At 45.0% G+C, this 15,176-nt stretch overlaps 1 protein-coding gene across 2 annotated transcripts in view; it reads right to left on the bottom strand.

The window, feature by feature from the left end:
* Positions 1 to 12,903, bottom strand: part of Slc9b2 (solute carrier family 9 member B2) — a 42,758-nt gene extending 29,855 nt beyond the window's left edge. The window contains exons 1-2 of one of the 2 annotated variants that reach the window (XM_037207126.1): positions 12,498 to 12,903; positions 1,771 to 1,905 (exon numbers count right to left, since the gene is read on the bottom strand). In XM_037207126.1, the coding sequence (XP_037063021.1) occupies positions 1,771 to 1,860 (90 nt within the window). In that variant the 5' untranslated portion in view covers positions 1,861 to 1,905; positions 12,498 to 12,903. Of the gene's footprint in view, positions 1 to 1,770; positions 1,906 to 11,859; positions 12,441 to 12,497 lie in introns of those variants that run through there. The other variant, XM_028857313.2, reaches the window with a different exon arrangement.
* Between the last annotated feature and the right edge of the window lie 2,273 nt (positions 12,904 to 15,176).

Genomic DNA, 15,176 nt, shown 5'->3' with positions numbered 1-15,176 from the left:
TCGTGCATCTTTTAGCTATTGGCTTATCACATTTCAAATCAAATTGCTATTATTAAAATCTAGGATAATGGCTTATAGAGCAACACCCAACTTCATTACCAACAAGTCAGCTAGTGTGTAGAACAAGAACCACTAGAGAATACTTAACAATGAGTCCCTAGTTTAGAATTTTAAATGATTGAGTCACATAGACATAAAGCTACATTGTACAATACTAGGCCCCAAAATTGGTATAATTAAGACATAATTTCTTGAGGGCCGCAAGAATATATCATAGAGATTCAGCTGTGTATTAAAGCTGAACTTTGACTGGCCAAGGGTCTGTCAAAAGGCAAAGCCATTTATTATGAATATTTGGTGTTACCCAGCCTTTAATATTCCGGCTGTCTTCTGCTATGAAAGCCAAGCATGCTCTGACCAATTGGTAAACAGTTCAGCTCCCCAGACCTGCTGTACCTACTAAGTTACTAACTGCCCTGCTGAGCTTAGGAGAAGCCTAGCTTTGTTTCCTGTGCTAATGAAGCTCAGACCATCCCCTCACCTGGAGGAGGCCCAGTGGGTCTCCAGAGCACTTTGAGAACAAAAGAGGTTTTTACTTATCAAGGTGAGAGGTCAAACAACATTCCTAAGGAGGCAGGGAAGGAGGGGCCCAGGGAAAGAAAAGGTAGGAATATTCTGTAGACAGAGACAGAACAGCATGGGGAGAGGGAAGAGAGGATGACAGAGGTTCCATAGAGGGTAAGCAGATCTGCAGATCTCGAGTAGAGTTTTCTGAGAACCAGGAGTAGAGAGTAGCAGAGATGGAGAAAGAGGATACAGAGGATGAAGATGAGGCTGGAAGCATAGGAGTTTAGTCATCACCTGGGCTATGAGCTAGGGAGCTGGACGGAACTGCAGTTATGGAGACAGGGTTTCATCCCAGAGAAATAAAGTAGACGGATATAGAGTTTGTTATGTCTAGAGTTATTCCTGCCTTGAATGCCTGGTGGAACTATAGCTGAATTGTTGTGATTTTGTCTTAGAGGAATAAAGTTAAAAGTCATAAGAACATAGTGTACGTAGATTTTTTTTTTTCCCTGATATCCCACGCCGGACATAGCAAAGTCCCCTTGGACCCTGGGGAATCAATAATAATTCAAGATAATAGCAGGTAAATACAGCAAAGTATTCAATATTCAAGAAAGGGGAGGGGGGAGAGAGAGGGGGAGGGAGAGTGAAAGAGAGCAGGAAAGGCAAGACCAAAAATCCTCCTAGGGCTTAGGCCAGGAACACACAGCGTTTCACAGGCTATTTTGCCAACCTTGGGTAGGGCCAGCTACCAGTGACCTGAATTGGGAAACTGGTAGACATTATCCACCCTGGTCTATATGATCATGAGGATTAAGCATGAGGAGAACTTTTTTCCTTTCCTTCCTTCCTTCCCCCCCTCCCTCCCTCCCTCCCTCCCTCCTTCCTTTCCTTCCTTCCTTCCCTCCTCTCTCTCCCCCTCTCTCTCTCCTTCTCTCTCTCTCCCCCCTCTCCTTCTCTCTCTCTCTCTCTCTCTCTCTCTCTCTCTCTCTCTCTCTCTCTCTCTCTCCCCCCCCCATACTCATAGTATTTCTGTATCACTCTTTGAATGCTAGCATTTTAGGAATGTGTCACCTGGCCCTTCTGGGAAAATTGTTAGTTGACTGGTAAAGAGTGAGGAGAAACAATTCTCTCAGCTTGGAAACACAGAGTAGTATGCTCAGGGAAGCAGCTGGATTTCCTGCCTTTGATTGGAGATCTTACCTGTGGTCCTTGATGCACAGAAGCTGTGTGACTGGTCCCTGTGGATGGCTTTGAATCCTGACATCTAACTGTCTTATCTTCATCCTCCATGTCTTATAATTTCAAAGATGATGATTCAGGGATGAGGAACAAGATCTGAATGGAAGGAAACACAGAATAGACACAGCAGTAACTGAAGACAGTAAATCCACTTCTTTCTTTCCTTGGAACCAGGAGGGTGGACCCACGCTAAGTCAGACTGCTCTCACCTTTCCATCGCTGACCCTTTTTTTGAGCCCAACATATTTACCTTCATTCTTATCAAGTTTCTGGCTGCTCTTACAATAAATCCTGTTGGCCTATCACTTCTTAATTCCTTTCCCACCATCCCTTGTGGGTTATGCTTTGAAACACACAGCACAATATCACTTCTAGATTGTACTGGCTAATGGGCTGACTCCACAGGAGGGAATGCTCAGGTAACTTTCCAGTGTTTACACCAGGAATGAGTCACCAGCGGAACTCTATCCCAGTCTCCTTATTTCCGGAGAGTCACTTATTTCTGCCTCGTCTGTGTTTCTGCATTGTTACGATTGTTGCAGTAAGATTTCCCCAGGTGAAACTTTGAGTCCATTTAGAACTGAATCTGTGCAACTTTAAAGCTCTAGAGAAAAGAAAATTATATAGTCTGCCTCGACCATAATAATTTTCCTGGCTATATTCTGAAATTTGGAGGGATAACTTAATTCTTCTTGCCGCAATTTGAGATCATTTTCTGTTTTTGTGGTTTTCAGAGCAGGTGAGGAAGCGCTTAGGGATCTTTGACAGCAGTTTTCAAATACTTCTAAGACAGAAATGTGGCCTCAAAAGAAACAAAATCCTTAAATCCAACAAATGGGATAGGTGACCATGGGCCTGCCACATCCTTGTCCTTCTACAGACAGGTGATACGGACTTTGAAAAGTCTCTATAAATATACTTTCCCATAATGTCAGGAATTTGTTAAACAAGCCTTCCATTCCGCAGCTTAATGTTTAAAACCAGTCTCAATGCTGAAATTACTTCCTGCTACGAAGTTGCAAATGTCAAGTGAAGCATGCTTCCTCCTATGAGTTCGACACTGATGAGAGATCCCTGCATGGGCAGAGATCGGTTGCTTCCTTTACTTTTAAGAGTTTGTTTTAAATTGTGTGTGAAAGGACTCTGGCCAGTGTGGTGAGTCTGCCTCTAGCAGGCCCTGCCCTTCTCCCCCATTCCCTCTGCCTTGCTAAAAACCATTAGATGACATCCATCCCTAAAGCTAGCCACCAAAGTCTATTCCCTTATTTGGCCACTTCCTCCTCCTAAGGCTGACTACCGAGGTCCAGCTATGGAAGTATTGAAGTCCGGCAATCAGAATTCCCCTTTAGCTCACCTAATTAACCCGTCCAATCAGAGTTAAACACCTCATCCTAACACAGGGTTCTCGTTTTACCTATGTAAACCACCATTTGCCTATGTGCCGAATCTGTCTCCTCTAACCAGAGGCAGTCAGTCCTTTGTCTCTCTCAGAAAAACATCCCTTCTCCCTGTCCCTTGTCCCCTTCCCCTTCTCTCTCATCCTCTATCTCCTCTACCACTGTGGGGAGCCCCAAAACAGCTTGACCACACAGCTGCCATGACAGGCTTAGAGGCCCAGACACAGCTTCTGGCAGGCAACTCCTGGACCCAGGAAAAGCCATAAGTTGACCCCACCCAGTGGGGCCTGCATCTAAGGGGAAATAACTGACATTCCAAATATTCCCTATACCCCCAGACAAATGTCAACCAATCAGGGTCCTGAGCCCTGGAAATCCCCTCACCCCAACCTCTGCTATGATAAAAACCCCACCTTCCCTGGGATCTGGGCTCTCTGCTCTCACTGTGGGGGACAGACAGAGAGACCAAGCTCAGAGCTTGCAAATAAAGGCTCTTGCGTTTACATATGGGATTTGGTCTCTGTGGTGGTCTTTTGGGGGTCCCCGTGATCTGGGCATACCACCACCATGTCCTAGTCCCTTCTAACACAGCCCTTTCTTCTCTGCTTAAAAATGGCACCTGCAAGGCCATTTGCTGCTGTTTTCTGCCCGAGTCAGAAAGCAGCCACTTAACTTTTCTTCCCCACTTAATAAAGGATCTGTGTGAAAACAGGTGTTGGGGTGTGGTTTGTGCCTAATCCGGGTCTGGGATAGCAGGAGCCCCTGATGTGTGGGAGTCCCCGGCAGTGTGTATGAGTACTTGTTAGTGCACATGGGTGCAGGTGCCCAGGGAGGTCAGAAGAGGACACTGGATCCCACAGAGTTGGAGTCACAGGCAGTTGTGAGGCCCCTGCTGTGGGTGCTGGGAACCTGTCTTAGTTACAGTTCTATTGCTGTGATGAAGCGCCAGGACCAGGACAACTTACAGAGGAAAACACTTCACTGGAGGCTTGCTTACAGTTTCAGAAGGGGAGTCCATGATGGGGACCGGGAGACAGCAGCAGGAAGGCAAACAGGCGTGGTGCTGGACCAGTAGATGGGAGTGTACATCAGATCCACAAGTTTCAGACAGAGGTGGAGCTAGTCCTAGCATGGACGTCTGAAGCCTTCAGTAATACATCTTCTCTAACAAGGCCATACCTCCTAATCCTTCCCAAGTAGTTCCACTAACTGGGGGCCAAGCATTCAAACATATGAGCCTATAGGGGGCCATTCTCCTTCAAACTCCCACGGAACCCACTCAGGTTCTCAGGAAGAACGCTACACACTCTTAATGCTGAATCATCTCTCCAGCCCCAAGACTGGCTACCTTCTTATTTGTTGCATTAGTTAGTGATAGGAATGAAAGTGAAGCCATTTTTTTTGTGTGTGTGTGTGTAACTTGGAAAATACGTTGAAAGCATGTCATGTTGTTATGAAATAACAATTTGGTTGACAAAATGAATATAAACAAACATGTTTTGACTTAAAGAACATTACTGTTGTAAAAGAAGAAAAATATTTACAAACCTAACATGTTTTAACTGTGAATAAAACAGAAAAATATTTATGTCAAAATGTGCAAAATACCCCAAAGTTAAAGACATGGTGAGCCTGGTGACCCATGCACTGAAATACATAAAGAGTTTAAGAAGTGAAAGTAGACAGTGGCCCCTAGGGACCGCACCGCCATGCTCTAGGGATGTTGCATCTCAAGCCTCTGTGCTGATCCCAACAGGCAAAAGAACTTTGACACTGGCCTCATGTGAGTCTTGCTTCCCATACAGGTCCACCTGTCAGCGCTAGGCCCTGGCCAATGCTCTCAAGGACCTCTGGGACTTCCAACAATGCCACCCCCTGGCCTGCCACAGCTGAAGGACTTCAGGGCACATGTGGGTTGAGCCTGTAAGCTCTGGAAACATTCTAACCAGAGATAATTCACCAGTGGAAACTTGAAGTAGTTTTCTATCTGTGTAGAGTAAAAGGGCCAGCCAAAGAAACCCACCCTGGCCCTGAAACCAGAACCAAAGAAACACACCCTAACCCTCAGACCAGAGCCAAAGAACACACCCTAACCCTGAAACCAGAGCCAGTGAAAGAAATACACCCTGGCCCTGAAACTACAGTCAAATCTGCCCCTGACCAACTGACCATGAAACCAACCAATCCCTGAACAGGAAAGCCAACAATCCCTGAGCACGAAATCTAGCCAATCCGAGCTTGTCCAAGCTCAAGGGCGTCAAAACCTGACCCATTCCCTCCCTGAAAATCTTCTCCCTGGACAAACTCCACCCCCTAAGAATCCCTACATAAGCCCTGTGCCTGTTCGGTTATCAGCTATCCTCCTCCACCCTGGCAGAGGCAGCCACTCTCCTGGACTCCTCCTTCCCAAATAAATCTCTTTCTTAGAAGAGTTTTGGGTGAAGATCTTTTGCCATTGAGGATCAGAGTCTCTGATGGGAAGCTCCCTTGGGGATGGGGGTGGAACGATGCTCAGCTGGACTGACATATTTATCTCATATTTTAACTTCCTCTTAATAATGCCACAATTCTATGACCCAATCAAGAGATTAATCAGCTCATTAGACCCCTGTTGTCTACTCTCCTAGATAATTCTCAATCCAATGGTTGACAATCAATATTAATGATACATTTTTTCCCCCGTGATATGGATAGGCCAATGTTTAACGGAGGAATCTTATTGGGATTTTACATACATTGCTTTATACCATTTGTAATATATCTATTTCTCTTAAGCTCACATTAGAACTTAAACCACACCCTACTAGAACATATCTTTAATCCCAGCAGAAGGCAGAGGCCAGCAGATCTCTGTGAGTTCAATACCTGTCTGGTCTACATAGAGAGTTCCAGGACAGCCAGGGGTATATAGACCTGTTGCGCCCATGTGCACACCTCTGTGTGTGTGTGTGTGTGTGTGTGTGTGTGTGTGTGTGTGTGTGTAGAAAAGAAGGCTGAAGGAACAGCTCTTCCAATTCTGCAATGTCAGGTGACATTGCTCCCCCATCCCTCCACATGAGGATGAGGATGCAGCAAGAAGGTACTGGCTTGTAAACCAACGGCAAGCTCTTACCAGACACCGAATCTCTAAGTTCCATACCTTGGAACTTCCTGCCTCTAAAACTATGAGAAAAAAAGTATCTACTATTACACTAATAATTAACCAGCTTGTAGTATTTTGTTAGAGCAGCATGAGTGGACTGACTGTTGGGATACTCTCTGTGTTGTATACATTTAAGAGTTCATTACCGGGCTGGAAAGATGGCTTAGTGGTTAAGAGCACGGACTGCTCTTCCAGAGGTCCTGAGTTCAATTCCCAGCAACCACATGGTGGCTCCCAACCACTTGTAATGAAATCTGGTGCCCTCTTCTGGCCTGAAGGGACACATGCAGGCAGAATACTGTATACATAATAAATATTAAAAATAAAAAAGAGTTCATTACCGTACACAATGGAGTACTACTCAGCAGAGAAAAACAATGACATCATGAAATTTGCAGGCAAATGGATGGAACTAGAAAATATCATCCTGAGTGAGGTAACCCAGACTCAGAAGGACAAACATGGTATGTACTCACTCATAAGTGGATACTAGATGTAAAGCAAAGGATAACCAGACAACAACCCACAACTCTAGAGAAGCTAGCTAACAAGGAGGACCCTAAGAGGGAGGCATCGATTGCCCTGGGAAGGGGAAATAGATAGGGGTGGGGGTGGGCAGTGGAGGGTAGGGGATAGGGGATGAGAGAATAAGGGAAAGGGATGGTTGAGCTGGAATAGGGATGGAGTGAGAAAGCAATGAAAGAGATACCATGATAGGCGAGATATCATGGGGATAGAGAGAAACCCAGTGCTGGGGAAGTTCTCAGGAATCCTCAAGGATGGCCCCAGCTTGAACTACTAAAATTGTGAAGAGAGTGCCTGAACTGAACTGGCTTGCTCCAGAGATCAGACTGGTGAATACCCTAACTGTCATCACAGAGCTTCTCTCCAATGACTAATGGAAGAAGATGCAGAGACCCGCAGCCAAACACCAGGCAGAGCTCCAGGAGTCCAGTCAAAGAGAGAGAAGAGGGACTCTATGAGCAAGTGCATCAGGATCATGATGGGGAAACCTGCAGAGATGACCAAACCAATCTAGAGGGAAACTCATGAAAGTTGGATCAATGGCTGAGGAGCCTACATGGGACTGGACTAGTCCCTTTACATGGCCAGACAGTTGTGTAGCTTGATCCAAGAGAACTTACTCAGGGTCTGAGAATCTGAGCTTGCTTTACCCAGCAGGGCTGCATAAGGGGGTGATTTGACCACATGCGTGGTCGCCAGGTGTTTGGAAGGAGCTGCACTTGGCTGTGCGGTGTGCTTTGGTCTTGCAAGGGGGAGGTCTTTTGCCTCACCCCTTGACATTGTTATAAAAAGCCCTTTTGAAAAAAATGGAAAAGGCCGTTGGGTATTGACCCAGGTCCTCCCAAAGCTATCCTGTGTTTCTGTCTTTCTCTTTTTCGCTATCTTTGTAATATTTTCTTATCCCTCTCTCCTCCTCATAGGAACCCTTGAAAAGGTGGGAACTGGCCTCCCACATTCTAGCTCTGGGTTCTCAACCTAAGGTTCCATATTAAAAGGTCCCCTACTCAGCAGTGAAGAATTCAGACCAGGACATAGAGGAGGTTAAAATTTTTCTTGAGAATTCCTGAAATGACTAAGAATGTTTCCCTTTGTGAGAATGACCTTCTCTGAGAGTTCTAGGTGTGTTGACCACATGAGGCCAAGTTAAGAAAGGAAAGCATTGGTTACAATGTTTGGTTCCTTAAACCCCGTGACTCTGATGACTTCAGGGTGAAAACCACTAGAGACATAAATGTAAGAAAATGATACCAAAATAAGGAGGGATCCAATTCTTGCTTCTCTCTATTCTATCTTCCTTCCAAGGGCAAAAAGTTTAATTGCACATTTAACATCTTATTTTTAGATTTGGGGTTGCTTATGAGTTATAGATATGGCTTACTGTATATCTAAAAGCCACTTGTTCAGATATGACAGTGGATTGTTTGCTTGGCTCTAGGGATAAAGTCAGGACTGGTCTAAATCAGTCTCTATAACATTACTCTTTTTCAGATTTTGGTCTAGGCTATGAAGGATTCATCCCAATGGATTAATGTATTTTTTCTTAGTAAAAAGAAAGAAAAGGGGAAAAATTTAACTTTTTGTCTTTAAGTGCCTATTTGTGTTGGGGAAAGCTTTGGCTGACCATGTGTTTTGGAACCTTAACAGCCAGCCTTCACTCATGGAGGAAAAGTCGAACTTGGCTAATCATAGACAGCAATCTAGAGCCCTGAGATCACTGGTCTACTGAATAAACCCTAGACCACTACCCCTTATACATCATGTTCTAAGAGAAAGGGAATTCGGTTACTTTAAAGGGAGTTTTGACAGAAAAATAAATCCTGTTACTACAAAATGCCTGAGACAGTTTGGCAACTACAATAGGTGAATTTGCTTTGGAACCTGCTCGCAGGACTTCCTGCGAGAAACCGTGTTGAAACACTGCCTAGCTTCTTAATCAAAACCCTGGGCTAGTCATGAGATGCTGGACCCAAACCCTGAACCATGATTTCATTTAGAAGTCATAGAACAGACCATTCCAGACAAAGATTATTTGTGAAGCGAAGGTTCATGATGGGAATTCTTTGTGCTGTATGACCTAGGATATAGCAGGTACACAAATGTGAGCAGTTTGAGGAAATGGCCTCTAGACCTAACCCCATAGCTTCACTTCCGATATAACAAACAAACAAAAACAAATAAATAAAAACAAACAACAAACAGCCCCCCCCCACCTCAAACAACAGTTTAGGTTTAGATGGTTCTAGGGTCCATACACATAACAGAAATCACTCTAGGTATTCTTTGTTGTTATTTTTTGGTTTGGTTTTTTGAGACATGGTTTCTCTGTGTAGCCCTGGCTGTCCTGGAACTCACTCTGTAGACCAGGCTGGCTTCGAACTCAGATCTGCTTGCCTATACCTCCCATGTGCTGCGATTAAAAGTGTGAGCCACCTCTACCCAGTTCACTCTAGGTATTTTAAGCAGAAAGATATGCTACATGGAGAATAATCCTGAGAGTTTTGAAGTGTTAGAAAAGCAAGATCTAGGTTGGGCCCTCAAGGATGAATCCCAGAGCACTAGCAATTGATCATTAAGAAATGTCCTATTGGATTGGAGAGATGGCTCAGAGTTTAAGAGCATCTGCTGTTCTTCCAGAGGTCCTGAGTTCAATTCCCAGCAACCACATGGTGGCTAACAACCATCTGTAATGAGATCTGGTGCCCTCTTCTGGCCTAGAGGTGTACATGCAGACAGAACACTATACATAATAAATAAATAAATAAAATAATGGAAAAGCCTAAGTGAGTTACACATGGGTGCCACAATCGAGAGTTTGCCTAGGGTGTGTGATAGTCAAGAATATCACAGTAGCTGCCACTAGAGAAGCTGAGATCTGGATGCAATCTGCTTAAAACAAAAATGTATTTGTGGTGGTCTGAGCATGCATGAATGAACTCCATAGGTTCATGTATTTGCATACTCAAACACTAGTTGGAAGAAGTGTGAAGGATGGATTAGGAGGTCTGGCCTTGTTGGAGGAAGTGTGTCACTAAGATCTGGCTCTGAGGTTTCAAAAGCCCACAAAATTCCCAATGTGTATTTCAAGAGGAGAGTTCTCCACTGCTGCATGGTGTCTTCTCACAGCAATAGAAACGTAACTAAGACAATTCAATCACCTCCCTCAACTAACTTTTGAAACAGGGTCTCAAAACTAGACTGGCCTCAAACTTTGATTCTGCTGCCTCAGGCTCCGGAAGTCTGGAATTACAGACCTGTCCTACTGTGACTCCCCCGGGCCCCTCCAATCGCCTCCAACAGCCTCAAGGTTGAGGATTTAACACAGTATGACTGAGTCTGAAAGTCTCTGGGCACAGGAGGCCCAGCACCAGCAGTTCTGAAAGCTGCCACCACCAGGGCCTTCCTTGTGGACAGAAAGCATTGAAAAAATAGCAGGAAGATGGCTTTGGCCTTGCCCCACCTTCAAAGACTCAGGCACATTATCTGCTTGCTAGACTCTAGATCTCCAACCAAACTCAAAGGGAAGGAAGTCTGTGGAATGTTTTTAGTTTTCCACTGTGTGCTAGACAAGAATACATGCCAGAAGCAGATGAGTGTCAACTTCCACATTCACATGTAAACTTTTCATGCAAGAGCCAGGACCTAGGCCTGGACCACTATTACTAACACCTCTGGCTTAGTCTGTTTTGAGACTTAGTCTCACTATATAGCTCTGACTGTCCCAAAACTCACTATATAGATCAGGTTGGCCTTGAACTCACAGATATCCACCTACCTCTGCCTCCTGAGTGCTAGGATTAATAGGCATGTACCACTACACCCAGCTCATCTGGCTCATTCTTAAGGCCTTATGTGAGTACTCCAAAATTGCAGAGAATGTAGTTGATGGGGTAGTAGCCCTAAAGACTTGTTATGCCAGAAAATATATAACATGCCTTAGTCACTGAGCTGGTTAGTTTTTTTGTCACCTTGACATAAGCTAGAATCATCAGGGAAGGGGGAATCTCAACTGAGAAAATGCCTCCATAAGATGGGCCTGTAGTCACGTGTGTGGGACGTTTTCTTAACTGATGATAGATGGAGGAGCCCACTGTGGGCAATGCCATCCCTGAGCTGGTGGTCCTGAGGCCTATAAAAAGGACACACCGCGGAAGCCATAGGGAGCAAGCCAGTAAGCAGTGTTCGTCCATGGCCTCTAGCTCAGTTCCTGCCTTGAGTTTCTGCCCTAAATTCCCTTCATGATGGACTGTAAGCCAGTGAGATGAAATTAACCCTTTCCTCCCCCGGTTGCTTGTACTCCTGGTGTTCATCACAGCAATAGAAGGCTGATTACTTGGCTCACACCCCAAGCGCATCGTGTATGCTGAGGGCCTAACTTCCTGTTTAGGTATACTCTGATCCCAGAGTTGCATTTTGAACTCCTGTAGGTGGAAACAGTATGTCATTCACAATCGCAGAGAAGATCTGCAGCTGTCTGCGTAACTGAAACTTTTCATTCGAGGACTTGGAAGGAAGACTGTAAGCAGCATCTGTGCGCAGCAGCGCCTACTGCTAAGGGATTGGGGTTGGGGTGGGGGTTGAGAGGTAGTGGCCAGCAGAAGACCTGTGTCAGACACCTTCTCCATTCTGTCTGGTGGTGATGGTTTCTTGCTGGGAGGCTAAAACTTCTTGCCATTCAACGTTTTGGCAAAATAAATCTCAGCCGAGTCTGGAGCAAGAATGAGACAAGAAGCTGATACCTGGCAAGTAAGAGAGCCACACAGCTCAAGTGCTTTGAGCAGGCATAATGAGGTCCACTGTCCAGACCCGATGATCCTCAGCCCCTGAAGTGCTACCCAGTCCAAAAATAAAAACAAGGAAAGCCCCGCTCAAAATTACCTAACAACAGTAACAAAAAGACCCCCCAGACACGCACGCGCACACGCGCGCACACGCGCGCGCACAGACACACACAGACACCCCACCCACACACTGTGGTGTGCTACTCACATCATTGCCAGCAGTCTCCGACACAGGCCACCCGGCTGACCTAGGCCACCGGGCTACCGTAGACTGGGAACCCAGCCTAGTCTGCTAGGCGGCGGGGGAGGCGCCGCGCCTGGGGGCCTGCGGATAACCGGGAGGTCCGGGGCGCGGCGCGGGGCGGGGCGCACTCTCCGGATTCAGGGCTTCTTCGGGTGCTCAGCTAGAGGAAGACCCCGACCGGCGCGCCCCGCTTCCCCGCAGCCTCACAGGGCTCACTGTTCCCGAATCTCCTAAACTCTGTGATCCCACGCCACCTCCAGGACTCTCAGTGTCTTCTCAGGGACTGTGGAGAGGCAGGGTTCTTCTGTCAGGTGACAAATGGTGGCGTGAAACCGGGGAGTAGAGTTCATCACTGTGGGCTTCTTGCTGTGCTGTTTTACACTGTAACCCTCCCACCGGCCGTTTGTTTTTTATGTCTGACTTCCAGTTTGGTGTCTTCCTTTCCTATTTTTTTCTTCTTTTAAAGCAGAGTTGAAGTTCGTTACGCTATTTTAACGTAGATGTTAAACACTAGGGTTAAGGAAGTGAAATGCTCCCAGTCAGAAAGACACACCCAAATATGGGAGTGTGGGCTTCTCAGGACACTTGCTCCCATCCCTTACCTGGTTTCACGCCTTGAGCAAGTGCTAAATTCAGTCTTGGGCTTCAGGGATGCAGGTGTATCACATAAATTTCTACGCCGGACAGAAATCATGGGTGGTTCTTCTGGCCCGTCCTCGGAATGAACCTAGGATCCATCCAGTGCCCTTTCTCAGAGGCAATGAAATGATTCTTTTCCTAATATGAACTCATTTTCTAAAACTTGCAAAAATTTCCATTCTCATCAGCTTCCTCTTCCTACAGGACTAAGAAGTATCCCCACCCCCATTGGTCATATGATGTTCATTTGATGTCTCTTTATTTGATTGGCATGAGTGGAAAACATTGAACTTTTTGGCTAGATTCATTCCTGGTTTCATTGCTTATAATGTCTAAGCTCTGACAGAAGGAACTGAACATCTCTTGTTGGAATTTATCTTGTAGAAGTCACCATGTTTAAATGAATTCATCTGTTTTTACTATACATGGACCTGCTCACAACACACAATATTTCATTATTCTCCATTTCGGTGTTCATTCATTTACTAGATAAGGATTTCCAGCATTTTGATACACAAAAGGAAAGACAAGGTATTTAGCCCAAATCCCTATGGTGATATTTTATTTGTGCTGAAATGTGATTTTATTTGTATGTTAATAAAGTTGCCTGGGGATCAGAGCTAAAAGCGAGCCATTTAGCAGAAGTCTGGCAGTGGTAGCACACACCCTTAATCCAGTCACATGGCAGGCAGAGTCTCTGTGTGTTCAAGGACACAGCCAAGCGGTGACCCTAACCTTTAATCCCAGTATGAACCATAGAGACTTGGAGGTCTGTATAGACAGGCAGTGACGAGGAAATTATGTGGTTGGGTTCAGAGCCAATGAGAAGGTAGAACAGAAAGTCAATAAAAAGACAGTCGCACAGGAGAAGGTCTCTCTCTCGGGGGAAGGACGGCAGCGACTGGTAAGCTAAAGGCTTCACTAGTGCTCTGACCTCTTGGGCTTTTAACTGTATTTGGCTTTGTGTTTCTTATTTAATAAGACCATTTAGGATTTCATCTACAAATCCCTAATTTCATAAACTAAAAAACTAGCCAGGCCTGGTGGCACAATATATATTCCTAGCAGTCCTGAGGCAGGAGAGTGGTGATAACAAAGCCAGTGTGAGCTAAAAAGTGAGAAGCTGCCCCAATAAACAAAGCTCAGACAACTAAAGTACAGGGTAGGCTGGGTGGCCAGGTGCAGGTCACACACCAGTCCCCTACCTGCCTGTAGAATACCTGAGCAGAACCCTAACTAACCTTATCAGTGGAGCTGTTGGCCCTGCTACTCAAGCACCCTTTGTTGTGAATTTCAATCCACATCATCAACTGCACCATCTTCATACACAGAATGTTATCCTGGCATTGTGGACCCCACAGCTATCCTGGCTAATCAAGTCTCTCTGAGAAAAGGCAAGCAGCCAAGTGCGCTTCCCATCATGTAGTCTTCTAAGGTGACAAGAAACAGCTCACACACACAACCTCAAAGCTGGGAAGAGTCACTTGTAAACAATGCTATAGAGATATCATTCCTAAATTCACCAACACTTCTAGAATAATTTATTTTCTTTCATTTCATTTGTCTCCTGCTAGTGACTGACTTATATTTATGCAGAGCCTATTTTCAGAGTTATGTGCTTTTAACTTGTTATCCTGGAAACCATTGAAAAACATCGCTGAATTTAATCTACAAAAATCCTCTCAAATTGACTGTATTGCACGTTAATTATATATTCTTATTCCCATATTGAATATAATTGCTGACTTTAATAAGTAATGTCTAGACTAAGGAAATAGCACTTAATATGTGGTAAACACTTGGTTGTTTTTTCTTTTACATAACAAGGCAAAGAATGTAATTGTGAATCAAAATTTCTCTACTGTGTCATTAAAGCCAGCTCCTTTTCACCTGTGGTATGTATTTATGGTTGTGTAAAAATCTCAAGTTAGTATCAACAAACAGAACAATGCAGAACTTTACAAAAACATTTCAGTTTTGAAAACTAAAGTGAAACTGGAAATTGAATGTGAATATTTTTCCTTTAAAAACTTTTTTCTTTGTATTCATATTTTAATTTTACTTGTTATAAACTAAGGTGTCCTCCTCAAATTCCTGTGTTAGATCCTGAACCCCCAGTGTGATCCTGGTCAAAGGTAGGGCTTTGGGAAGTAATTAGGTAACAAAAGGTCCTCTCCAGTTAGGGACAAATGCCTTACAAAAGTGCTGAAAAGGTCTGGCTTCTTTTCCTCTGCTTTTCTCAAGTGAAGACACACAATGTGCCCCTCTGAATACCGGGAATCAGAGGTGTTAGGAACTCCAGCTCTGGTCTCATTTTACCCCCCACTCCAAGATGTTGGGCTGAGAACTCGGGGCCCCACTCCTTCCATTCCAAGCCCCGCCCTCAGAAAAACCCATCAAATGGAGGCTCCTCCCCAGAGCTCAAGACCTCCCTACAGGGTATTTAAGGTCGGGTCTATAGACCTTCCTCCATGTAATTCTCCCCGCCACCCCCCAGACCACCCAGGAATGCTTTGCTCATTAAATCTGAACTTTTAATTCAGTTTGACTTGGCTTTACAGCATTGGTGGAGATACCCACTACTGGGAATTTTTCAAAACACTGCTCAGGAGCCTCACTAGATACAATGTCTCTCAGCGGCT

This window comes from Peromyscus leucopus, chromosome 6 (genome assembly GCF_004664715.2).
Source record: "Peromyscus leucopus breed LL Stock chromosome 6, UCI_PerLeu_2.1, whole genome shotgun sequence".
Lineage (NCBI taxonomy): Eukaryota > Metazoa > Chordata > Mammalia > Rodentia > Cricetidae > Peromyscus > Peromyscus leucopus.
This window is presented reverse-complemented; position numbering and strand designations above follow the sequence as displayed.